The sequence below is a fragment of the Schistocerca piceifrons genome, chromosome 4 (genome assembly GCF_021461385.2).
Source record: "Schistocerca piceifrons isolate TAMUIC-IGC-003096 chromosome 4, iqSchPice1.1, whole genome shotgun sequence".
Classification (NCBI taxonomy): domain Eukaryota; kingdom Metazoa; phylum Arthropoda; class Insecta; order Orthoptera; family Acrididae; genus Schistocerca; species Schistocerca piceifrons.
The window spans coordinates 831,885,974-831,913,196 of NC_060141.1; the positions used below are offsets into that span (position 1 = coordinate 831,885,974).

General features: G+C 39.8%; 1 protein-coding gene across 9 annotated transcripts in view; it reads right to left on the reverse strand.

The window, feature by feature from the left end:
* Positions 1-27,223, reverse strand: part of LOC124795129 (kinectin) — a 357,860-nt gene that overhangs the window by 206,809 nt on the left and 123,828 nt on the right. For all 9 annotated transcript variants that reach the window (XM_047258994.1, XM_047259000.1, XM_047258993.1 and 6 more), the window contains 4 exons: positions 17,688-17,830; positions 8,957-9,235; positions 5,311-5,457; positions 4,036-4,263 (listed from right to left, as the gene is read on the reverse strand). In XM_047258994.1, coding sequence (XP_047114950.1) covers positions 4,036-4,263; positions 5,311-5,457; positions 8,957-9,235; positions 17,688-17,830 — 797 coding nt within the window. The remainder of the gene's footprint in view (positions 1-4,035; positions 4,264-5,310; positions 5,458-8,956; positions 9,236-17,687; positions 17,831-27,223) is intronic.

Consider the following 27,223-nt stretch of genomic DNA (forward strand, 5'->3'; position numbering starts at 1 on the left):
CCCTCCCTCCCCCTCCTGCCCCTAATATCTTGGTTGAGATGAAAAGACTGAACTGTAGCATAGCCCAAGGTCTAGATTACTTTCGATCAATAAATGTCATCATCATCTTCCACAATATGGAAACCATGAACCATGCACCAATCCATTCAACTTAAAGAGGAATAATTTAAGAAATCTCAGACAGACATACAGACAGAACAGAAAGCAATAAACAAAGATCTCCATGGAGTTCAATTCAGTCCATGTACCAACATTCTCACATATTGATGAAGTGGTAAAATATCTCTGCAGTGAGCAACAGAAACTGAGAAACGGCAGAAAATCCCACAATAATGTAACAGGGGAATTTAATGCGCAAGTAGAACAAAAAAAGAATGACAATTCTTTAGTGTGAATGGCACCAGAAACAATGCACCATACATTAATAGAATTTGTTAACAACAACAACAACAACAACAACAACAACAACAATGAATGACTGACTTAGCACATTCTTCTAGAAGAACTTTAAGAATAAAAAATTAATACAAAGTTAGCAAAAAGTAAATTCTTATCAGGAAATAAGGAAAGCAGATGGTGAAAATTTAAATAATAACAGAGGGGTATATCAAAATAAATTACACGAAAGTTCAGCATCTTAGAAAACAGAAGTATAAATAGAGGGTGGAGGAGACCAAAACTTATGTTGAATAGACAATACTACATTTCATCAGTTACGATGACAGGTATTACTGAGCCTAGGAGCAAAAAACTGTATAAATGTCTGAATATTTCTTTAAATAATTTTATTGTTATTGAAGCAGATCAGGAACACAGCAAATCATCAAGAGACTGTGATTATGGCTAGAGGAAAAGTAATACAAAAGAGGAAGACAGTCACCTAACATTCAGCAATACTGTAATTATTCCCCCTTGCACGAACATGCCACCCACCCTAATGACTCGTCAAGTCTCTATTATAACGTACAATATATTCACTGACATCAGCATTAACCACATAGGAATACAAAGCACATTAATTACACAGCCTTTCAAGGTGAATATAACATAAACATCTTGGGGTTTAAGCTGGTTATTTTTTCCCACTCTGTGTTTGCTTTAACAATACATATTTTTCTGGATAGGAGACCGCCTTTAGCAAAACACAATTTTGTTTTTTAACCCAAACATGTATCACTGCAGTTGCAGCATCTTCAGTGGACTTTTATTTTTTTATAGAGCTCGCTCGGAAATGCCTGGCAGGGCAACGAAATAATCATCTTTGGGTTGAAGCCATTTTTTTTTCTCTCCATGTTTGCTCTAACAATATGTATGTTTTTGGATAGGGTCCACCTTTAGCAAAACACAATTTTTTTTTTAAACCCAAACACGCTTCACTGCAGTTGCAGCATTTTCAGTAGGCTTTTATTTTATGTTAGAGCTTGCTCGGAATTGCCTGGCAGGGTTTCAAAATAATCATCTTGGCGTTGAAGCTCATTTTTTCCCTTCATGTTTGCTTTAACAATACATATGTTTTTGAGTAAGGACAGTTTGCACATCAAGAACAAAATTGTGGGACAGATCAATAAATATGAATTGGCAGTTTGTCTGAGATTGTGGAAAAGCTTTCCATTCAGTTTCACCTAAATCTGTAGTAACAACCCATGAGAAGCAAGAAGCTTAGTATACTGAAACATCTATTCACTGACAATGCTGCAAGTAATATACTTCCATACACTGGGAAATTGAAAGTACCTGAATGACCTTCCACTGTACAGTCTGTACAGATGAATTCTAACAACTAATCAAACATCTTAGTATAGCAAATGTGAAAGTAGGACTGAAAATCAATTGCAGTAGGACTTAACTATTGTACAATCAACACATTGAAAAGAAAATTATACTAACATATAAAGCAGAAACATAGTTAACAAAAAATGTTTTAAAGTTCTTGACCGATCTGCTTCAAGTCTTAACAAAATACTCCAATAAAGATTCATATGGACATAGGCTATATATTTTTTTAAACAACAATGTACAGGTTTTCTATTAAAACCTACTGCAAGGAAGAAAATGCCATGCTGTACTGTGAAAATGCGTGGATTTGTTGTCTTCCTTGCAGTTGTTTTTAACTGAAAACTGGTATATTAAGAAGTTATATTTACACATTGTCAGCTTACAGTGAGTATGCTACTAAGTGAACTGAATTGTCCACTGAAACTACACAATGTAATGTCACTGACGCAACTATTCTCACAAATCCAGTAGCTGAACAGGTCTCTCTCTTATGCTGTATAGCGATGATCCCAACTGATTTACGCATTCTCAGACACTAAAATACATTGGAAATGATTTACGGTCAGTGTGTTTTTCGCACTGTCAGTTATATGATGCCAGTTCAGAAGCTGACGGTTGAGAAACCTTGTTCATACTCTTACCACATAGTATCCAAAACATGATAATTGTTGTAAATACAGATGTTTTGTACATTATATGTTGTACAAAAAGCTAAAAAAAGCATTTAAAACAATAAAAACCAAGAACAAACACAGAGACGACTTCATCCATTTGTGTTTGATTTATAATAATTTCGAGTTTCATAACTTCAAAGTCTGCAAAGTTTCAACGAGTAACAAATAATTATGTCCTGACAATTCCAAGGGGTACCCCAGATTAGGATTTGTATCAAATTGCCAGACATATTAGCAACTGAAAAGCTTTGCTGGGTTCTTTAGTTAATGATGAAATTAGAGAAGCAGTTTAGTTTATGTATTTAGAGCAGCTAAATGAACAAGAAGAAAATAAATACAATACTGAAATGGCCTGGAAAACTACAAAATTTCGAAAACTGGAACAAAAGCTTACCAGCTGTGTGTATTATCAGTTTCGATTTTTTAGAGTTCTAGTATGAGAAACATTCAATGGCAGAGTTGCTCAGTGGGCAATGGCACGATGCATGCCGAGAATTTTCAGAAGAGCCAGGAGAAAAAGCAAGCTGATCACTGAAAAAATTTAAGTTGAAAATAAATGCCATGCCTGTTGTGAACATTAATATGCATGGGACACACAGCCAAGCTCATGGACCAATCAAGTTCTTTACTGGACTCAGAGATGATCAGGAATTGTCTGGAAGCAACGTGCAGGATGACAAAGCATGCAGGGGTGATGTGTGTGTCCAGCTGGAAACCACAGTGCACTAAGTAGAGTGGAGGTGGCCTTTTATTTGTAAGTGGATGCAAATGGCTGATGAAGGACCTGAGCAAATGTTGATTTGCTTGTAGAGGAGAAGGAACTGCACCATTTCTTACATGACTGATGAATTCATGTTTCTGCTACTGCACATAATTGAAGGTGCTTTTGGGTAACTAAGTATAGCAATTTTCATTTGTACGTAATTGAATAGGACTGATATTCTTCCAATCTCTGAAAGCTGCACATAGTATTTCCTTAAAATTTCCTCAACTTGAAACATTTGGGTTTATTAGTTTGCACATTTCCACTGTTACAAGGGCCCTATGATCCCTGAACTGAAGACATAATTGACAGATCTGCAGTAATGAACAGTTTCAGCAATTTTTTATCAAACTGGTGTGTCACTAATCAAGAGATGGTCAACTCTATAAGATTTAGTTTCGTTAATTCTATATGTACTGTATGGTCTGAGCTCTTACATGTAAGGATTCAGCCGTGAACCCAAAAAAATTTCTTGCCGAGATTTGTGCAGTGTGAGCACATGCAGCCAGCGACTTTCTAACTCGATTGTCATTCATCTGATCTGATCATGAAAATATGAACCCAATGTTCTTCCCCCCCCCCCCCCCCCCCCCACACACACACACACACATAATGAAGCTTGTGAATGACATTAACACAGTTTTCATCTTTTCGCAATGCAAATCAGTTTTTGTTGTCATAACAACCTCACAATCGTATTTTTAAAATAGTAGTCTTAACTCCAAGACGCTGCATGTGTTAGCCTAATGTGAATTCAGTCTTACTTATATTAACTTTCTACCACTCACCAAATATTTACTAAGAAAAAGAGAGAACCCATACCTCAAGCTGGCAACTGATCTCTTGAGAATGATCAGCTGCCTCTTTGAAATGGGCCAGCTGCTGTTCGAGGTGAAGTACTTGTCCTTCAGAACATGCTATCCTATCCATAAGCATCTTATTTTCAGCAATTTTTTCTTCATGCTGAGCCTGAAACTCTGCATTAACATTTGCTGCCTCCTGCAGCTGCGCATGGAGCTGTGCAATCTGTGATTTGTAGGCTGTTTCGGACTGTAAAAAGGAGGAACAAAATAAAAGAATCAGAAAGAGAAACAAACTCGACAATTAACTATCACATGTCACAGATGTAAACCACGGTCATCAATATAAACAACTACAGCTACAGACTTTTCTCTGTTTCACATAATTCCTCTGCAACATGTTATTAAGATATGGACTCAAGCTGTTACTGATAATATGCTACTCAGTTACTAATTGCCTCAGCTCTCTAAAGCCGCAGATCAATGACAACTCATAGTAAATGGGTATGCAAACAACATGCACTGTAGACATCTGAAAACCTTCTCAACTTTCTATCAACCAATAAAATTCATTCCTTTAGAAATCACTCTTGCATCAAATAACATTCTTTTTTCAGACTGGGCTGGCAGCTGTCAGAACAAGTTGTACTCTTCCTTGCTGAATTGTGAGGTCCTACAATGTACACCGCCTCAAGCAAAAACTATGTTCTGCCAGCTTCATATAGGAATGATGAAAAAATTGGTACAAATCTGAGTGTAATTAATTCTTCTTGTTTATTCATCTAGTCTGTGTAACACGTGAAGCGTGGTGAGATAAACTTACCTAAAAATGTATGGCGAATTACTTCAAAACCTTACCCTTGTTAAGAGATTTCTGATATCCTATACAGTAATGTAACACAATGGGTTTTGGCAGGAATATATTCTTATTCTCAATAAAGGAATGAATAAATTCATCCTTAGCAAGTGACCGCAGTTAAATGAGATCTTAAAATTATCGTATTGATAGCTCCCTTAGTCTGCAGAAGAATTAATGGTGCAACTTTACTAATATTAAGAATTAAAGTCACCAAGAATATTTAAGATGAAAAGATATCAAACAGATCCTGGACCTGAACAGCAATGAAGTTATAGTATGTGTCCCCCTCACCCACCACTGGCTCCTCCAAAATAAACATCAGGTGCAGTTTTTGAAATTATTCAGTTCAGAAAATGTATTCATAGAAATATTAAAATCTTATTCATAAGTAAACAGCTTTTAAGCACAAACAACAACAAAAATGAATTAATACTACACCTCTTGTTGCTGCTCTGTCAAACGGCTGATGTGCATTTCGTACTGCTGATGCTGATTCAGTAATTGATCCTGTACACTTTGAGACTTTGCTTGTTCTTCCTGCAGCTTTCTCACTGTTAATCGCTCCTCGTTTAACTTCGACTGTAGCTGTAAAATGTACAACATAATTAGCGAAAAAATTTTCAGGAAAATACGAAGGTTAATATTGAAAATTTGTAGATTTAAAAGTTCAAAATGCTACTAATTCATTGGAAAAAAAAGTTCTTTATCAAACAGGGCAACCCAAAACTGGATGGAGAAAGACAAATTACGATGTAACCAAGACAAATGTAGGGAAGCAATGTAGTTACACAATGAAGGTGAAGACAAAGCTGAACTTTAATTATGACTGAATTATGGGGAAAGCAAAAAATAAGCACTGGTGGTGGAAAAAGAACAGTGAGGAAGCCATAGGGCACCTGCAGAGACTGGAGTAGCGAGAATACAGAAGAATGGGAGATTTTTCTAGGAGTGATGATGAAAGTGGCCAGAAATAAAAGATGAACTAGAACAAAGGATGAAGCTGGAACTGGACGAGATGAAGGACAAATTTTGGAAAAACAACTGCAGTGGTTTTTTTTTTCAGTAAATTTAGAAACAGCCTCACAGTTTACAGGAACAAAGACCTGTTTCATAAGACATAAGAAAGGATAACTGGTTATTACTGCGAAGAGAAACTGTAGGATACTTGTAGAGCACCTTTACGATCTGCGTAACTGTGAACCTCCAACCATGAGTAAGGCCTCACAGGTCATTAGCAACCTAAAGAATAATTAGACATCTGGAGAAGATGGGATAACAGTCAAGATGATAATGGGGAGCAAAAAGAACGTAAACAACATGACCAAGCTTGAAACTTCCTGGCAGAATAAAATTGTGTGCTGGACCGATACTGGAACTTGGAGCCTTTCCCTTTCGCAGGCAAGTGCTCTACCGACTGAGCTACCCAAGCATGACTCATGACTTGTCCTCACAGCTTTACTTCCACCAGTACCTAATCTACACCTTCCAGATTTGAAGGAGAGCTTCTGTGAAGTTTGGAAGGTAGGAGATGAGGTATTGGTGGAAGTAAACCTTTGAGGACAGGTCGTGAGTTGTGCTTGGGTAGCTCAGTCAGTAGAGCACTTGCACATGAAATTTAAAGGTCCCGAGTTCGAGTCTCGGTCTAGGTCTAGCACACAGTTTTAATATGCGAGGAAGTTTCATATTAGCATACACTCCACTGCAGATTGAAAACTTTATTCTGGCTGTCCATGTTTACTTGCAAGGCATTGAGGACAAAGAAGCTATTTGAAGGATGGAACAACATTAAAATAGTGCTAATACATAAGAAAGGGACAAGAAGTATATAAAAAAAACCTTGAAGGAATATTACCACTGAAGGTCAAATGTAACATGTTTCTGGATTCATCGTGAAGAGTGCAGGAAAACAGAAAATACTCTTGGAGGCTATCAGACAGACTTTAGGAACAAATGAAGATGTACAGAACAGACCTGTATCCACAAACATCTGACAGAATGCAGGGTCTTAAAGAACAGAAAGATCTTAGTAACCTTCACGCAATTCATGCAGCCATCTGACTTCAACAAACAGGTTCTTGAAATGATCCTGAAGAACAGATATGTAAACTCTGATGTACAGAAAGAAAGGGGCAAGATTCAGATGAGCACTACTGAAAGAGTGTCCAATGGAGAGCTGGAGTGTCACAGATTTCTTTGAGCATAACACTGGACATGATGATCAGACAGTGGAAAGAAATAAACAGGAAATGGGAATACCAAAAGACACATTTGGAGGACAAAAAGGTTGACAGTAATATTGAGTGAGATGGGAGAGAATACAAAGAAACAACTTGACAACCTAAGGTAACCAGAAGTGGTGGATTTATCATCATCTCTCACTAGACAAAAAAAATGAATACCACTGGTGATCAGGATACCCCAGATGGCATCATGAAAGAGGAGGACAAATTTAAATACCTGGGAGAATATATAAAAGGAAGAGATAACAGCAAGTCACTTTTATGATCTTTCTTTGCTTGTTTATACATTTGACATTATGAAGTAATATTTTTTAATTTAATGCAATGTAAGTTATATCACACAAATGATCATAAATTAACTTCCTATGTTTGCATCAGTTTATTGTTTTCTATATTCCTGCTTGAGTAACAAGTGTCATTTCATGCTCATCAGTTAACACTTTTTATGAAATTTCTTGATGTTTCTTATTACTGAAAACGGTGTCTTTGTAAGATCTATTGATGCAATTTTACTATCGCTCTACTCTTTTGTATGTAATTTCTTCTGTACTAGCAGATTATAAGTTGCTTTTTTGTACTTTGAACTAATTTAGAAGTACTTGCAAATCAAAATATTCTATTACACAATCTGAACTGTGTCAAATAACATCAACCATACTGTTTGTTTTCCTGTTGAGTAGCACTGCTAGACCATGTTAGTTTTCTGCTATGTACATGAGCACTAGGTGGTGTCACTTAATTGTAGATAGGTTTCATGCATAGTGTTTCAGTGGTATTTACACTCTTTGACCTATCATGAGGCTTAGTACAAAACTACATGCTAATTAAAACTGTTTTCATTTGTACCAAAGCATTCTGTGAGGTCATAAACACAAGATAGTCTTACAGCATAACAATAGTTATTTGTAACTAATGTATATTTGTGATTACATCAAAATTCAGGACGTTTGAAGTTGTTCAACAAATCTAAATGGCATGGAAAAACTATTTCTTAACAGCAACTGAGCTGCAATATCTTGAATATCAAAGTATCAACAGCTGTGGCAGCACAGTTTTTAATTTTTAATCCTATTAATGTTGGAAATCATGAGATTTATCTATTGCTCCATCACACAGTTGACAAATAAAAGTGAGGTGGACAAATAAGGTTTAACATAGGATGTATATATTTTGTTCACACATTATAAAAGACTGGTACTAGTCCTAGCTACAGTTTGTGAACTAGGGATGTAACTAAGTGTACGATAATTAATGGTATTAGATACTAAATCAATCAGAAATAATTTTCTTACATCAATAAATACAGCTGAAGACCAAGTTATTTTTTTTTTTCTATAATGATCAGCTGAATTTTTTTGCATTTTCCACCAACATTGACGAAATCCTAAGATTATGTTACATGTTACGCTGCCACTTTAGGTATAATTAAATAGGTTTCTTCAGTGTCCGAATTACTTATTTAACACACCGCAGCTGAACTGCTTCCAAGCTAGCACAAATCAGACATGTGAGAATTCTCACGTTTATTATCTCTCTTCCAACTTTCTGGAATCCCACAGATTGACAACATGCCATTATTTTATCATTCTACCACAGTGAAAACATTATTACATCAGAAAAGACCTTGCAGCAACATCAGTTCTCTACTTCATTACAAATGAACCCGAGCAAATGTAGTTGGATAAGAAGAAACTATTCACTACTAAAAAAATTCAACAATTTCAATCCTGCAAAAAACTGAAGTTCACATTTAATTCTTCACTATACTGAAACAGAAACAGGTATTAAAAAAGAATCTAATACACATTCAAAGAAAAATTAAAAATGCAGGGCATTGTACATACCTGCTGGAGTTGTTGCGACATCTGCTGCTTTTCTGCAACAGCAGTATCATGTGTGTGCTGCAAACGTGCAGCTAGTGCCTGGGACTCATTCTGCTTGGCTACCAAAGCCTCCTCCAGCTGCCTGCAGCTGTGGTTAAGTCGTGAACGTTCTGCATTATATTCTGAACGCACCTCCTTAAGTTTATTCTGGAATGCTAAGGAAGCCTCCTGCTCCTCAGCAAGGGCCTTTTCCTTCTCTGCTAGCTGTTTTTTCAATTTGACGACAGGATCTTGCCTTCCCTGCGAACAAAAATATTTGACGTCACTGATTCCTGTGGGAGGATTAAGGGAAAGAGTCTTAACACATTTTCAGCTACACAGATAAAAAGGTCATAAGTTAGTCATTTTACACTACAGTCGTAATATCTCATTATAAATTGAGGTTGCACTACAGTCAGTTCAAGAGCAACTCCCAAAATCTTACGACAATCCAGAAGTTTTGAAACAATAGCTTTCTCTTTCGAGTTTCACGGTGGTACATAGTTTTAATCTGCCATAAAGTTTCAATAACTTGACCCACATGTGGGATTTGTGTTGGAATCAATCATTGATCTAACTGTTCAATGTACACTAATAATAAGTATACTTTTAAATCTTTTTAATTTATTCACAACATTGCATTTATTCTTCGTAAGATTTCAAATGGCACACTGGTAGGTTACACAATAGCGCTTATGAAAAATAAGGATTCAACAAAATGCATGATGATACTATTAATACAGTCGTGAACACATGAATTACCAGTATTATTTTAATACTTGTTCTATCGCAGGCATATATTAGGACAATTAATGTGAGACCATGAAGGAAGAGAGTTACAACACAGCAAATTCATAGGAATTATAAAAGAAATTACATATAATGACTTCCGAGTATTTGATTTCAACCTTTTCCTTCTTTATTACATTTTACCCTGAATCATCATCTTATTTTGTAGAAAACTTGGTGTCTTTCCAACAAAAGTATACAAATCCTATGATAAGTTACAGCATATATTATTTTCATCTTCACTTATTTCAGTACATTTGCTTGAACTCCTTATTTTAAGAAAAATCTGAAGACAATGTCTTTCTTAATACAGAGTGACGTGGTCCTTTGACATGAATACTTACAAAATAAAGAACTGAAACATTGTTTCAGTAGGTTGTTTTATCTAAAACATCTATTCTGATTTCATTGTTTACAGGTGTTCCAGCAAGCACATGCCTTTAGTACTAAGAATCATTTAACATATTCCCACACTCTCACCTTGTATTCATCACTTCACAATATACAAGGCTGCATTATATATACCACTTTGACAAGTTTTTTGGACAACATGGTTGTGGAGATGAAGCAGCGATTAGTATGATTAATCAATTTCCTGCCGTTACGTAACAGGAGTGACCCCACCAGCAGTCGACCAATGGTGTAAATGCCCAGAAGATGACCCCTACGTTGGGTTGAAACCGCATGGCGGTATAATAATAATAAATGCGATTAAAACTGTTTTTGAATAATTGACTTTGAGAAGTAGTATTTACAAGAAATCTGAAGAGGAAGTGCCTTACTTCTAGCATAATTCTGCGAAGGCAATTGAAAGTCGTCTGTATGTTTTATCTGTGGTATGTCACACCAGTGCAGAAAAAAGGTGGTGAGCTTGTCACACAAATTCTACACCACTGCACATTCTTATGTAACATGCATTGCTGTTCCCATCTTTGCCAGAGAGAGATTGTAAAAATAAATCTTAACAATACAATCAGTGCTACCTGTTGGTATAAGTGTTGAAGACATTGCTTTGTTTTATTGTCTGTCTATCTTCTCAACTGTGTATTTAGACATTCGTGCAAGTTACATGTCCATAATTAAGTTGGATTTCAAAATACTGTAGAAAGAGATCCATTGGAAAATTTGGCCAGTAGATGGCCCTGTTTAACTACTATTGACCATCTCTCAGACCGCTAGTAATTTTTGTGTCGAGATATATCTCACACCCCTGCAAAGCCAAATGGACTCTTCCATGTACCTTCCTATTGGCTGTCAAGCTACATGTGCCAGCATTCTTGCATTGTTGCTGCTCTTTGTTTCGTAATTATTAGCCTTGAGAGGTCTCACAGACGTATCATAGTGTTTGCGTGACACGTTTTTATTGCATGCTACTGTTTCTCCATGGCAGGGAAAGCTGGGCCTTCTGTGCAACATGTGTTATGTGAGACAGATGTCTTCACTTGCAAGATGAGCCTCAGACACTGAAAGAAGAATTCGAAAATCTTAAAACGTGCACCTTTTGCCCTCCTCGTCTGAAGAGGAAAACAAAGTATCCATGTCAACAGCGTGGTGTTCCGATTTGTTTGGAGTGTTCCAGGACGGTCTGCGTGGAGTGTTTGCAGGTGTAAATTGACTAAAGTATGATTCAGTGGCACATGAGAACAAGTATTTAGTTTTTACTTTTAATTTTAGAAGTAAAATGGTGGCAAAGTTTCTCTATTCATAGACTTATGGACTGAAATATTCGCTCTACATTGCAAAATGACTCAAACTGAAAGCTGACTTTGCACACAATTTATTGTAAGTCATGTCAGATTTTTCCACCTAGTTATATTGCCAATTTGTAATATAATGCCTCCGATGAAAATCTGTGTGTGAGTAGAGAGCTAACTGTTTGCTGTTATTTTCGTAACTCATAAAATAAAAATATACTCCAGATCTCTCTGTGTTTTAATTGTCGAAGTGTTTAAAATACCGCAGTGTTTAAAAAAAATCAAATTTCTACAAAAGCCGCTTCTAAGAAGTGTGATGAATGACTGGAAGTCAAGAAACTATATCTATTCAGCAAATTTGGTTTGATATATAAAATAGAAAAATGCGGTCTGCGAGACCCCTCCATAGTAATTGTAATCCTGCGAATGACCATAGTAGTTAAGGGTTAAGTATACAATATGTACACCAGGGATATGTATACCAGGGATAGCTCGTCACTAAGACCACGAGTCCACTGCAGGGTGGCTAGGTTAAGGCAGTCCAGCTAAATACGGACCACATGGCACCCGAGGGGCAGATGCTCGTGATGGAGGAGGTGACTGAGTCAGCCACGTATAGCTGATGTAGAGTTGGCAAAGGATGGTGGAGTTCTTGCTAGAGGCTTGCATGGGGGACCTCCACAGATTTATCGCTTGTACTTTGCTCGGGAATGTCAGAGTAAATCATTCTCTATTCCAAATCCTTAGAACTTGATGGTATAATACTAAATGAAGGTCTGATCCTGGAAAACCACTCTCAAAAGCTGACTTGCCAGTAGCCAATATGGCCAGCCTGTCAGTTTACTCCCCAGGATCCCAATGTGTCCTGGGGTCCAGACAAAGACCACCAAGTGTCTGGATTGTTCAAGGGCAAGAAGGGAAAATGGCGCAATGCCTCTGAGCACTATGGGACTTAATATCTGAAGTCATCAGTCCCCTAGAACTTAGAACCACTTAAACCTAACTAATCTAAGGACACCACACACATCCATGCCCAAGGCAGGATTTGAACCTGCGACCGTAGTGGTCGCGTGGTTCCAGACTGAAGTGCCTAGAACCGCTTGGCCACACCAGCCGGCGGCAAGAAGGGAATCCTGGCTAGTCAGGACCAAGGAATGGCGACGGTAAAACTGGTCAAGAGGTGGTAAACTGCTGAAAGAGTCACTACACATGACAAAGGATTCACTGGAGCATGAACAGATGTGCTCTAGAGTGCAAGAGCTGGCTACCAACTCCATAGTGAAAACATCGCAGCCATCTGGCATGGAGCAAAGTTCACTACATCCCGCATGAATACACAGAAAGCTATCGTAACTGGCAACCATCGAGCTATCAGTATAGACTACTATTGAGCCCCCAAAATGGGCCAAGAACGGAGAAGAATTTGAAGCAGAGGGCCTCAGAATGAACCAAATCTTACGGTCCTTGTGATAGGTCAAGACAGAGCAGTGGATGAAGGATGCACCATGGAGGTGTGTACGAGTGAGCCCAGAGAAGATGTGTTAGAGGAGAAAAAGGGACCAGATTCAGATGGCAACTGTAACCCCAGACCTGAACCGCCATTGCAAGAGGTGGATCTCTGTATATGCAAAGAGGAGATGGCAGTTTGGGTGCTCCAGAGAGCAGCAGTTACTAATGCATAAGCGATCAACTGTTGTTTGCACAGAACCAGCGGCAATGGAACCCTTGCCTCAGGTAGGAGGCTGATCATAAGGCTAGTTCGAAAGGCACCAGTTGCCAGTCATACCCCACAAAAGTGTATGGGGTACAGCTTCTGTAACACTGAAGGTGACATTGAGCTGTATGTGAGACACACTTAATCTAAATGGGACAGGCTCACCGCTGTGTAGAACCTTATCAGAGTAGAGTGGTATGGTCACCATTTGGTGTCGCTGAGGCATCGAAGAAAACTGAGGTACAACCAACATGTCTACTATAGTCGATGAAGATGAGAGAGCCGTGTCAGCTAGGCCTCAAAAAACAGTCCCCAAAAACTGATGAGAATCCACCACAGTGAGGGACTGGCCGTAAAGCTACAGATCTTGATGAAGATGGACTGTACAGCAAAGACATGTGGATAATGCGGGTCTCGGCAGCTGAAAAATGGAAGACATGAGTGAGAGCCCAAGAATGTGTCCTGTGTGTTGCTCTCTACAGTCGGTGTTCAGTAATGCCAACCGCAGACAAACAAAAATTAATGCAAAAATCATCAGCATACAAAGAGGGGGACACCACAGGCCCCACAGCCACCAACAGACCATTGATGAAAAGAGAAAAAGAAGAAGAAGAAGAAGAAGAAGAAGAGAGGGACACTCAAAACAGAACCCCATTTTTTGCAGATGGAAGGTGCTTTGGGCAGAGTCAACCTGTACGTGACAAGTGCAACATGAAAGGAAGTTCTGGATAAAAATCTGGAGCACGATATGGTGGCCCCACTCATGTAAGGTGGCAAGAATGTGGTATCACAGGCTTTATGCAGACCAAAATAGACTACAACAGTGTGCTGACACCAGACAAAAAGCAGATCAGATAGCAGACTCCATGCAGAGTCAATTATCTGTAGTAGCAGAGACTAAGCAAAAACCACCCTGTGTTGAATCCTAAAGTTTCCAGGATTTAAGGTCCCAATATGTACTTCAACACACTGTAAGTTCAAGTAACATGCAGAGAACATTGGTTAAACTGACTGGACTACAGCTGTCTAACTGAAGAGCTGGTTTACCAGATTTTGAACTGGAGTAACGACACTTTCCCCGACGTTGGGAAAGGAACTTCTCCTGTTTTCAGAGATGGTTACAAAAGGCAAGCATATGATGTTGGTTAGCCACTGACATGTGCTGAAGCATCTGGCTGTGCACCCAGTCTGGTCCATCAGCCATGTTGGGGCAGAGAGTAAGGGCACTGGTGAATTCCCACTCACTAAACAGTACACTGTAGGACAAGGGCAGCCGAAAAAGCACCTAATATTTGCCCATACCTACAAAGAAGGAGTATGCTGCCTTATGGCAATGACATATCGTTCACAACAAATCAGTTTCTGGTGTTTAACAGATAAAGGGCCCAGGCACAAAGCTGTTTAAAGGCCACGAGGTGGTCGAGAGAGTGATGCCATTTGTAGCATTGGAGGGCATGATGATGGACTTTAACAGCCACACCACTTTTGGGAGTTAACCAAAGAGCTGTCTTCCCTTTGGGAGATCCCAAGGTTGATGGCACTGTGAAGCAGCTGCCGAAAGGATGAAACGCTGTATGGTCTCATCAGTGTTGTCGTCTGGTGGAGCAATTTCGATGGCAGCCAGGAACATACATCCCAATCCGCATCAGTAAAGACACATATGGCAGCAGTAAAGACGCATCTGGGAGGGCGTCCAGGTAAGTGACACCAGAGAAAAGATAAGACAATCGGAAAAGATTGCTGTCTTACAAATTGTCATGAACTTCCTATTGAACGAAGAGGAGTAACCCAGGCTACAGATGGAAAGATCAGTCACTGACACAGTGCTGAGTGCCGCACTAAAGTGTCTGGGGCCTCCAGGATTTAGAAGGCAACTGGTCTTCAACAGTCCTGGCCCAGTCAGTAACTGCAGTACCATCTCACAGAGGTTAAGAGGGTTATAGGCATTAAAATCCTAAGGAGAAGGAAGGGGGGGGGGGGGGGGAGCTGTTTAAGAAGGGCAAGAAGAGCAGGAAGCATAGGAAGCCGGTAGGGGGGGTGAGAAAGATTGCAGATCATTACTACAGAGTCTAAATGGACCCGAACAACCACCGCTTCCAGCGCAGTTTGAAGAGGAACCCAGATACAACCAATACCAATAGACATCACCGGATACTCTGGCAGAAGGCTTGAAAATACTGAAGAGTTAATGAGTGAGTATCCACAAAAAGAGATTCCTGCAATACAATACAAGCTACAGAGTAGAGAGGAAGAAGAGTCTGCAATTCTGGAAGGTGACAAGGCCATTACAGTTCCGTTTGAGTGTAGTACAAGAGATTGGATGGACGTCGAATGGTCCAGAATCAGTCATTGTGCCAAATTAGTGTCCATCACCAGTAAGTACAGAGTGACATCAATGAGTGCAAGATCGGACCCCGATTGAGAGGGTGGCGGGCCTCGCCCCAAGACGTACGCATCTTCTTCATATCCTTCTCCTCCTCTGCATCCTCAAGGTAAGAGGAAGTGTGGTCACATCAGTATCAAGATCCGAAAGACAACAAGTAGCCTTCAGGACCACAGAGCACAAGTCCCGCACCTAACTTAAAGTAATAGGTTTCCTGTCCTGGAGATGCTGGGAGGGAAGCTGCTAGAGGAAGCCGCATCCCCAGTTTGTGCCAGAGGATGGGTGTTTCTTCTCTGGCTGAGGAGAAGGTGTGACTCCATGAGGGGAAGGAATGGGAAATGCCAGGGAGTAGGAGAGGGAAGGGGATCAGGTTGGAGATAAGGAGGAAAGAGGAAGAGGAAAGGACAGAAGAGAAGAAAAGGTAGACACTAAAGATACTGGGTAAAGATGGTCAAATTTCTGTGGGCTTCAAAGTAGGAGAGACAGTAAAGAATTTTGAATTCCTGAATCTTCCTTTCCTTTTTATAGATGGGGCAGTCCAGCAAGCAAGGGGAATGTGTACCAGAACAATTTACACACTTTGGTGGTGGGGTGCAAGGACACCCCACATGGACAGGGTAGCTGCAGTCACTGCAAATAGGATTCACCTCATCACAATGTGACCAAAACAGAGATACCAGAAACAGCACATGGGAGGTGGGATATACAGCTTCACATCACAACAGTAAACCGTAACTTCGACTGTTTCCAGAAGGATGTCCCCCTCAAAAGCCAGGATGAAAGCACTAGTATCAATGTGATTGTCCTTAAGACGCCTCTGGACTCACCACACAAAATGAATGCTGCTCTGTGCCAGATTTCCTCATCTAATTGTAGGAGGAGGTTCCTACAGGAGATAATGGCTTTAGTCATTTTAATGACTGGAGAGGAGGGATGCTTACCGAGATGTCTCCTAAGCACTTGCAAGCACGACAAGAAGCCAAATGACTGGCAGAAGAGATTTTCATCAGTAGGGAAACAGTTTGCATCTTATTAAGTGAGTGAACTTCACCAAACTTATCTGTGATATGTTTTACAAAAAAGAGCAGTTTGCTAGCAATGAAATTCTCCTCATCTGTTCTGGAACAAACCAAGTAATATGGAATGGTGGGCGTGACCCCCCCTTGCAGGGTGTGGACAGAAAGGGGAAGGCCAAGGAAGCAAAAAGTAGGAGTAGAGAGAAAACTGATCCTGTCTGAAAAGACGAACACAGAACAGGTGTCAAAAGTACGGAGCTGAAAAAGCTTCATGTGCAGAGCATTAGTCCTGGTACCACTCACTCCAATCAGGAGCTCACACTGTGGGTGCCAACCAGCCGCAGCAAGGGCTACCTAGCACAGTGATCATAGCCAGGAGTTCCGTAGCTGAAAAAAAGACGTGACCATTCGTAGGCATACACAAGGTGGTGTCAGTTCAGGTGTTCGAATTGTGATCCTTGTGTTGTCATTTGGATCATCCACATGAGTACATAATAGCCAGACCACATGGAATGGCTACACATGGTGACGACCTAGTGGGGAAGTAAAGGGGGCAGGAGGGGGGAGCAGAGGAACCCACGCTGGCGGTGGTAAGGGGAGTTCTTCCCCACATGGCTCTCACTACGGAAACAATTAAGAAAGGGAAGTCAAACCCCAAAGCAGGGGGAGTGAGGGGGGGGAGTGAGGGGGGAGTGAGGTGGGATTGAGGGGGGGATTCCCCCCCCCCCCCCCCCCATGAAGTTTCCCCTTGTGGCAATAATATGCTGTTCAAATTTGACCTCATTCTGAGCAGTGGCCCTCTTTCTACAGTGTTTTGAAACTGAGAGTTTAATTATGAATTTAATTATGAAAACCCTGTATTTTTTACAACCATGGATACAGAGATGCTATCTGAGCAGAATGTTGATTCACAGTAACTGTGTGTAAATGTATCCAGAAATTTCAACAGAATATTTATTATCCATCAGTATAAAAAGGATTTCTTCCAATGATTAACAGTTTCTATTTACTCATATCTCTGTTTAGATGTTCCACTGGGACAGAAGTTGGTCTATTCAATAAGTGCATTTTATGGCATGGTATGTCTTCAGATTGTTGAATACTGATACACACTCACCTCAATCCATTCCGAGCTTGCAGCACCTGAACCTTGTTTGTTGAGGAGCAGTTCAATCATTCCTTGAACTTCAGTCCTTGACAGCTCTGCTTTACGTAACAATGACATCAGAAGACTAACATTTACAGTTTCATTTTCCCCATCTGCAACAAACCAGTGTTGTAAGGAAAAAATGCAAATGAATACAGTTTCAACACAACTTTCTACGAAGAAAAATGTTTCATCAATCTGATTGCATAAAAGAGTGCACGGACACACAGGAAAGGTGGGAGGGGGAAGGGGAGGGGGAGGAGGAGGGGGAACAGGAGAAGGGAGTTCTGAAAAATATGGCTGAACAACACAAAGTAAAAAGTAAGATATTATTCCAGTGCATACTCTTAAATAACATAACTGGGCAGACCGTAGAAGCATTTGTGCCTTCACCTTCGGATAATGATTCAGTGAAGCTTCAAGAAACATTCCAAGTGACAAGAAAGAAAGCACATGTAGATACTGCTGTGCATTTGGGATGATAATGCAAAATAACTGTAGTTCCAAAACTTACGAATTACATTCATACAACATAGGAGATAATAAACCATCATGATTCAGTTCTGAAATTCCTTTATGGAGCAATATATTTGTAACCATGGCAGCAGAAATGTAATTTACATTCTCACTGGGTCTTCCCTTATCAGATAAGTCTGTCACAATTTTTGTAGTAATGCTTTCTATTTTTTCTCCCATGAGGAATTCATACCTTGCAATAAAAGGAGGTGGAAGATGTCCATGATGGATTTTATAAACTGGCTGTGCAGTCCCCTATACAAAGCAAAAACTCAAGTGCAGTGACTGAGGCAGTGGATTGTATCGAGTTACAAGTCACATTTGTTTTAAGCTAACAAATATGTGATGGGCATGTCAAATGAGCACCACATAAAACCGAATCTATGTTCATAATTAATTGCTTGATGTGGTGAAGTTCTGGAAGTGGATTTGCAGTCTTGTGTCAGCAGAAGTGCACAACACATGTCTCTGCAACGAAAAACTGGAAGCCACGGGCGTGGTTTCCCTGACACCTTGCAGCTGGCATTTAGCAACATTTGTGGTTGAAACACGGAAGTACATACAAACGTCATCCACATACAGCGACAGTGGGACAATAGGCACCACAGACTTTACAACTCATTACCTGCTATCAAAACAAGGGTCATTATCAGCACAGAACCCTGTGCAACTCCATTCTCCTATATTTGGACAGCATACACGGTGTCCCAACTCGGACACAAAGCAATGAAATAGAAAATTCTGGATAAAAATTGGGAAGGGGTGTCGAATATCACTTGTACTGAGTAGTAAGGGTGTGTTAATACCATGAGATGTTACAGGTCTTCTTTAAGTAATAGAATAGTGGTGAAGTGATGGCAACAGGCAAAAGCTATCCTTATAGCAGACTCCAATAGATCAGCTGCAGACTACTGCCTGGACAGCAATAAAATCCCCTACATCATCAGAGTGCCAGAAAATATTTCTCTCTCTGTTTCACAGTTTATGCTAATCCCATTTTATGGGTTCAAACATGACAAGCACTTGTCCTTCCTGGATTTAGTAGTATGTACAATAAAGAGTGATATATAGGCTTTCAGATAGTACTTAATTACAGATAACTGCATCAACTGCAAGAATCCTAAGGTTGCTATTAATATTGCCTGCAGAGTCATTAATACACAACAAGAACAGCAAGGTACCCAACACTCCCATAGGATACATCAGAAGTTACTTCTACATTTGTTGATGACTCTCCACCAAAGATAACACGCTGCATCCTCCCTCCCACACAATCCTCAGATCTGTCATATATTTTGTCTTTTGGTAATAAGTGTAGCTGTGGTATCGAGTCAATTGCTTTTCAGAAATCAAGAAATTCTGCATCTACTTGCCTGTCTCAATTAATGGGTTTCACGATGTCGGGAGAGAAAAGTGAGAGCTGGTTTCTCATGATCTATGTTTTTAGAATCCATGCTGGTTGACATGGAGGAGGTCATTCTGCCTGAGATACCTCATTAGGTTTGAGCTCAGGATATGTTTTGAGATTACACAACAAATTGATGTCTGTTTCATGGATCGCTTCTGCTACCCTTCTTGTAGACAGGTGTGACCTGCACTTTCTTCCAACTACTCGGCTTAGCCTTTTGTTTGAGAGATCTACGCTACATTACAGTTAAGACGGGGAGCTAACTCAGCAACAAATTGGGAATTGAATTTGATAGGGATTCTGTCAGGCCCCAGAGATTTGCTCAGTTTCAATGAATTTCAGCTGTTTCTCAATGCCATTGACACAATATCTATTTCACTCATCATTTGAGTGGTACAAGAATTAAATTGTGGCAATACTCTTCAGTGTTGCTTTGTAAAGGAACATTTGAAAACAGAGTTAAGCATTTCTGTTTTCCCTATGCTAGTTTCACTTTCAATTCCTGCCTCATCCACGAGTGACTGGACACTAACTTTGGTGCCACTAACAGTCTAAACATATGAGCAGAATTTCTTTGTGTTTTTGTGAAAGATCATTTGACAATATTCTGTTACATTAGTCATTTAAGGCTTCATGTATTGCTCTCCTGACTGCCAAACATGTTCCATTCAGCATCTACCTATAGGCTTCAAGTTTGTTTTATACCTATTATACAGTACTCTCTGTTTCTTTAGGAGAACCACCCTATAGTTTATATATGTATCCAGTACACGATCAACTATTCTTTCGAACTTGAGCCATAGTTCCTGTACTGATCCTGATCTGAGCTGAAAGTGTCAACTTCCTCATTAAAATATAACACTACTGTTTCTCTGTCTAGCTTGCTGACATATAATCTTTCTACTTGTTTTAAATGTACTTTGTGTTCTGGTATTCATTGTTGGTGTAACTGTTTCATCGTCACTGACACCAGTTTCGAAGTAGACTTCCTCAGAGATGTCAGGTCTGTTAGTTACCATTAGATCTAATATTTTCACCATGAGTGGGTTCTCAGTAGTTTTCATAGAAGGCATTTAGTAATGTTTCACAGGACATCTTATCACAGATACCACTAACAAAACTGTAAATTTTGTCCATTATCTTGGATTATTGGTAATCACATTCAATTTCTTGATTATGCACATGAAGTAGTTGCTGTGTGTGTGTGTGTGTGTGTGTGTGTGTGTGTGTGGGGGGGGGGGGGGGGCATCTTCAGAAAGTAAGTGTACGGTACTGCAACCATAATGGGCTGTGGTTTTTAGTTCTTTCAGGGTTGGCTACAATGAGTGGTAGAGGGGGATCCTTTGACCGGACTGAGCATTGCAGAAACATGGTAGTAAATAAACTAATATTTTATGTATGCATATGCATGGAAGACATTGGTAAGAAATCTTGCCAAGAGTTGTGTGTCCACTTCCCGCTCGTGGAAGTTTAATTTTTTCACAGATCATTATTATTTATGATGTAGGTATTATGAACAGAATGACTGTGTTTAAGTGATGTAGAGAGTGTACTGGAGGCATGACAAATGTTCATGACAAACGGGGGGAGTGGAAGACCTTCCATTTTGGCTCACGAATTAGTGCAAAGATACTGAGAAAACTGTTTGTGAAGACAGTGGACGAAGGTTGAAAGTGTATGAAATTTATGTGATGTTTCCACAACTCTCCAAAACACACTTATATGATACACACTGGGATATCCGAAACTGTGCATTAAGATGGGTCCCAAAACAGTTGATTCATCAGCATAAGAAAAATTGCACTGGTGAGTTACTTGAGTGACGTTCATTGGAGGGTGAGGATTTTCTGAGCTCTTCTGTGAGCTGAGATGAAATCTGAGTAGCTCATTAGATGCTCGAGACAAAAAGATGGTAATCACAGTGTCATCACACCAATTCCCCAACTGCCAAAAAATTCGAAACCACAATTTCAGGGAAAAAATCATGGCTTCATTGTTTCGGGACCCAAAACGCATAATTTTTGTCAAATTTCTGCCACAGAGAACAATGCCATGCACAACGATACTGTGGGACCCTAAAAAATATCTAAAGAAGCTTTAAAAATAAAAGGTAGAATCCTGATGAAAGCACTAGTTACAGGACACAACACCCATCATCACACAGCTTTAGCAACTGAGGCACTTTTTTTGACTCATTTGGTTGGGATATTTTGAACCACTCTCTGTATTCACTTGACTTGGCCTCATCAGATTATAACAGTTTCACCTCCTTGAAGGAACATATGAATGGACTTAAATTTTCAACAGATGAACAGGTGCCAAAAATTGTTGTGAAGTGGGGGAAGGAGCTAGTGGAAGAGTTCTTTGAGGAGGGCATAAAGTAACTTGTGCCACAGCTTATCACATGCATTGGATAGGATTGCAAACACATGGTGAAAAGGTCAACAAATGTATCAACAAATCTTTTAACTGTTTTCAGTGTACTTTTTCTAAAAAAGTGTAAAAATCTAGTACACTTAACTTTCTGAACATGCCTCCTAACAGCCCACGCATGGTAATGGCTGCTGTTGTGACACTGCCTATATGTACAGGCTACATGCACCAATTTATTTTAGTTTATTTTTCTGGCTGGACGAATGGTGTCGAAGCACATTTTAGGAAGACATTGTTACATGGATAGTGGCCATGAGTTTTTACTATATTAGTATTTTTATCTTTATCACTTTTATAAGATTCTTGTGGAAAAATTTTCCATTATTAGGGCTTGCTTCTTTGAAATGTGTGAATTTTAGTGTGTTTGCTTTGTGAAAGGTTTTCGAGTCTACATTTTAGCTGTGATAAATAAGACATTACTATAAAACACAAAAATCAAATTTTATACTGTCGTACAAAAGCGAGAATCAGATACACAGATAAGAGCCAAATACAGGCAGCATATAAGAGATTCTTGAGGAGAGTGAAGAGCTGTACTAGAGGAGATCTACTTAGAACTGAAAATATCTATGACGAGTCGATTGCACAGCCTATTAATGAGAAGCTAACTGAATGCTGAGGTAGGTGGAAATAACCTGTGAACACCAATGGGATGAAAGACTACCCAAGAAAGTCCTGAACTACAAATTGAAATGGAGGACAGACGTAGGTCAACCTAGGAAACGAAGGATATATACCTGAGAAGACACAAGAGGTAGATGCCTAAGTGCCCACGGCCCCCAAAGCTGGCATTCAGTGATCTTATTTCACAATACCTCTTCTACTCGGTTATGTAAGCACAAGAATATTGATTCTAGAAATACGGGTACAGCTGTCGGATTTTTAGTGCTCCAGTCAGTTCCCGCACCATGTAAATAGGCTACTGCTTTTGAGACGAGATTGGGTTGTCTGTCTCGTACTTGCTCTTTAATATATTGACAATGTGGACAAGACAATTTTGTGTAGAGTAAGAGGAAATAAGAAGTATTAAATTGGGCACCGAATTATTAATTCCTTTCTTTAATTGACAATATGCAAATTTTATCTTTACAAGATGGAGAGCAATTCATATATGGTTCTATATTTAATTTGCTCTCGCTCACATTTAACATAGCACAATTGCCTAGAATGCAATAACAACAATAACATTTACAGAATGTTTCAATCTATACCAATAGTAAATATGTAAACCTGTCTTATTTGTCTTATGAAGACCCTAATCTCCAAAACTGCTAGACAAATATTAGTGGAGTTTTTGCAGGTAACTTGGGCATAATTTGGGGCACACACAGACTTTAGTTCATCAGAATCAGATCACAGAGAAAAACAAGATACCATGATTTAAAGTTTTAAGAAAACTGTCTGCTTGCTCGCATTTCAACTTGGTACACACATCACTGTTCTGCAAACAATCACTGTAAGTGTAAGAAACACCAAACTATGAAGGTAGTGAGGGTGATGACGCGGGAATGCTTACATGTTATTCACCCATATTTGAGAACGAGAGCACTTAGTAACTCGCAACAAACTTTCCACATAAATTTAAGCTTATTCGAAACTTTTTCTTGTCAACTCCCTCGATACGACGATGCATAGGGTGTGACATTTTAATTTACTTCTCCTTTGCTATACTGATAGTATTTGCAATGCATTTTTCAGATGGTAATGAATGTACCTGTATATCTATATATGATGCCAGAAACACTGAATGCGTGAAAAACTGCTGCATCACATTTAAATTTATTATTACTATCCCGCCCGATCGATTTCGATTGCATTTAATAAGAACATAGCTTGAACCTCGAGGAAGTAGACTGGCTACTTCACAAAGTAATGACTACAATGCTTACACAGTCTTCCATGTGTTTATTCCATACTTCCGCACTATTTGTCACATAATGTACGTGATTTATCATGTACAGCTACTATGCACACTACCCAGTACTTGAGAATGAGAGAGTTGCAACAAACTTTACACACAATTTCAATTCTTGACGAAACTTTCTGTCACTGAGAAACCCCAAAATGATGAACGGAAAAAAGTTTACTGCTTACTACATTTTCACTGTTCATGTACTGTCCCATTAGGCAAGACGTTTTAGTTTATTGATTCTTTGCTACTGACTCTATTCGCAACACACTTAACAGACAGTATTCACATATGCTGCTAAATGCACCAAAACTTTTATCACTGTACAAAACACAACCTTTTAACTAGTTAATTTGGTAACTGCTATGTTTACTCCAGTTTTTATGACAAAGGCTCTAATACACAATCAATAGCTGGTTACAAAGCATTGATTAATTCTGAGTGTGAGGTAAGGAATGTGTGTGTACTCAATGTCAAGTTTTCTGAGATTTGAAAACCTACTAAACGTCTGAGCGCAGTTATGTTGCAGAAATGATTACTTTGCACTCGTTCCACAATGTACGAGATCTATTTGGTTATGATAAAACACCTTTGTACGCAATAATTGTCGTGGGTAAGATTTTTCAACATCTTTTTTCGAATCCTCAAGAATTCACCAGTTTTAATAAGAAAAACAGTACTCTCTCATTATTAAAGGTACTGATCTCACTTGATCGTGCTGAGAAAATCGAAGCATCTGATTTACTTGCACGATTTGTGTCGATGCTCGGAAAAAAGATATTCGATCGGGTTAGGAAAATTGATTCACGACTAACGCTTAAACATGGTAGTGAAGCTGGTTTCCGAAATTTGAATCTCTTCTTCGAAAACTGGCTCTGAGCACTATGGGACTTAACAGCTGAGGTCATCAGTCGCCTAGAACTTAGAACTACTTAAACATAACCAACCTAAGGGCATCGCACACATCCATGCCCGAAGCAGGATTCGAACCTGCGACCGTAGCGGTCGCGCGTTTCCAGACTGAAGCGCCAAGAACCGCTTGGCCACAACGGCCAGCAATCTAGTCTTCTCTTCAACTTTAAGTGTGACGTAAGAAAGAAGATAGCAATTCTATGTTTGTGACGGATGGTTCCTCTCTCCACACCAATTTTACACGGAAGTATCTAGGTCGGAAGGACTCGGCAGTAGTCCTCGAATAGTTTTGTCCTCCGCCTTCAGTGTTTGAGAAAATCCGGTAAACTAGGAATCACGGTGGCCGAGTTTGATCCTCTAACGACACCGCTGTGGCCGGCCGATTGCCTAGGCACCACCCCACCTACTGCTGACAACGAGCTTTGCATGAGGCAGTCACGCTGCCGGCTGTCACCCTCCCAGCAACTGGCAAGTCTTGCTTCACTGCGCGGCATACTAATTCACCTTTTTTCCAGGAGTAGGCCTACTGTCTTTATCTATTACAAACCGATGTTTGACTTTTTAGACAGGTCATCGTCAGCTATCAGCGGACAAAAAGCTAGTACTCGAGGAAACGAAACATTGGATACCGAAAATATTAATAAGTAATACGCATTAAGTGTACGGTACAAACGAGGAGCAAGAAAACTCGCGTGCGAAACCGTTTGCCCAGACACGGCAGTCAAATCAGGCAGCTGACACCGTCACTATCAACACATCCGTCTCCATGTCACGCACTTATCACGATCGCATGATTGATTAAACTTTGAAATAACGGCTTCCGTTGCACATCCCAAATGGCCTTGTTGCTCGCTTGTGATTCACGAAAATCTATTTAGTGACAGATGTGAGCAACGATTTGTTGCTCCAGAATCAAAGGAATAGCAAAGTTCGTCAGTCATGAGTCATGACGCATTCCGATGGAGTGCAAGTGACTGGCGGAGCGGAATGAGTATCGCGTCAGTCACGTTTATGGCGGCCATTGCTGTCAAAATATTCGACAGGTATTATTAAGTCACTAGCCATTACTTGTGGAGCTTTCCTTTGCGATGTGATAGACCCCCAACCTGGACCGAGCAATATATCACATAATTCGATAACCCAACAGAAGGGGTCTTTATTGGCCGGGGAGTTTAAAAAGTAGCACTAAAGATGTCTGTGTGGCGACAACGGGGTTCTCTCCCGAGGCTACGCTCTAGGCACTGGAGGCTAGGCCCTGCGACAGCTCGTCCCAGTTCAGAAACCCGACACTATGCACCCTCATCCAATTACAGAACAACACTCGAGCTCTCCGACATTCCATCTGCCTCATCATTTTACGCAGAAGCGTCACACTACTTGCTGCCGACAGCTGATATTACGACGATTTGTAACTTTCTTACACGTTTTGAAAGTCTGAAGGTAACGGAGATAAAATGCTTCAACCTTTTACAAAAACTACATTGCAGTTATAAAAAAGGAAGGGAGGATGATTAGGGTTTACCGCCCTGTCTAAATAGAGATTATTAGAGGGAACATAAGCTCGTATTCTTTCAAAGATGGGGAACGAAATTTGCCGTGCCCTTCAAAGGAACCATCGTGGCATTTCGGTTTAGAGGAATGCAAGGAAAATTAAAATCGGGATGGTGAGACTCTGATCTGAATCACCGTCCTCCAGAATGCGAGTCCAATGTGCTAACCACTGAGCCAGCTCGGTCGGTACAGTTATGGGGCGGTGGATTACGAAAAGGACGCTGTGACTGGGGAGGAAGAGAGACAGGGTTGTAGCCTATCTCAAATGATATTCTGATATTCAATCTGTACATTGAGGAAGCAGTAAAGGAAACTAACGAGAAATTTGGAGAAAGGATCAAGGATAAAAAAGAAGAAATAAAAATTTCGCTTTGCCGATGACATTTTAACTGTCTAAGGTGTCAAGGCACTCTAAGAGCAGATGGACGGAATGGACAGTGGCTTGGAAAGAGGTCATAAGACGAACATCGACAAAAGCGAAACAAGGATAATGAAATGTAGTCGAATTAAATCACGCGATGCTGAGATAATTAGATGAGGACATGAGACCCGAAGTAATAAAGTTATTTGGACAAAAAAAACTGAGGATGACCGAAGAACGGAGGATCTGAATGAAATACAAGGAAAGCTTTTCTGAAAAAAGTGAAATCTGTTAACACGTAACATAAATTTACGTGTTAGGACCCCTTTTCTCAAAGCGTTTGTCTGGAGTTCAGTCTTTTATGGACGTGAAATATGGATTACACACAGTTACGACGAGAAGACAATAGAAGCTTT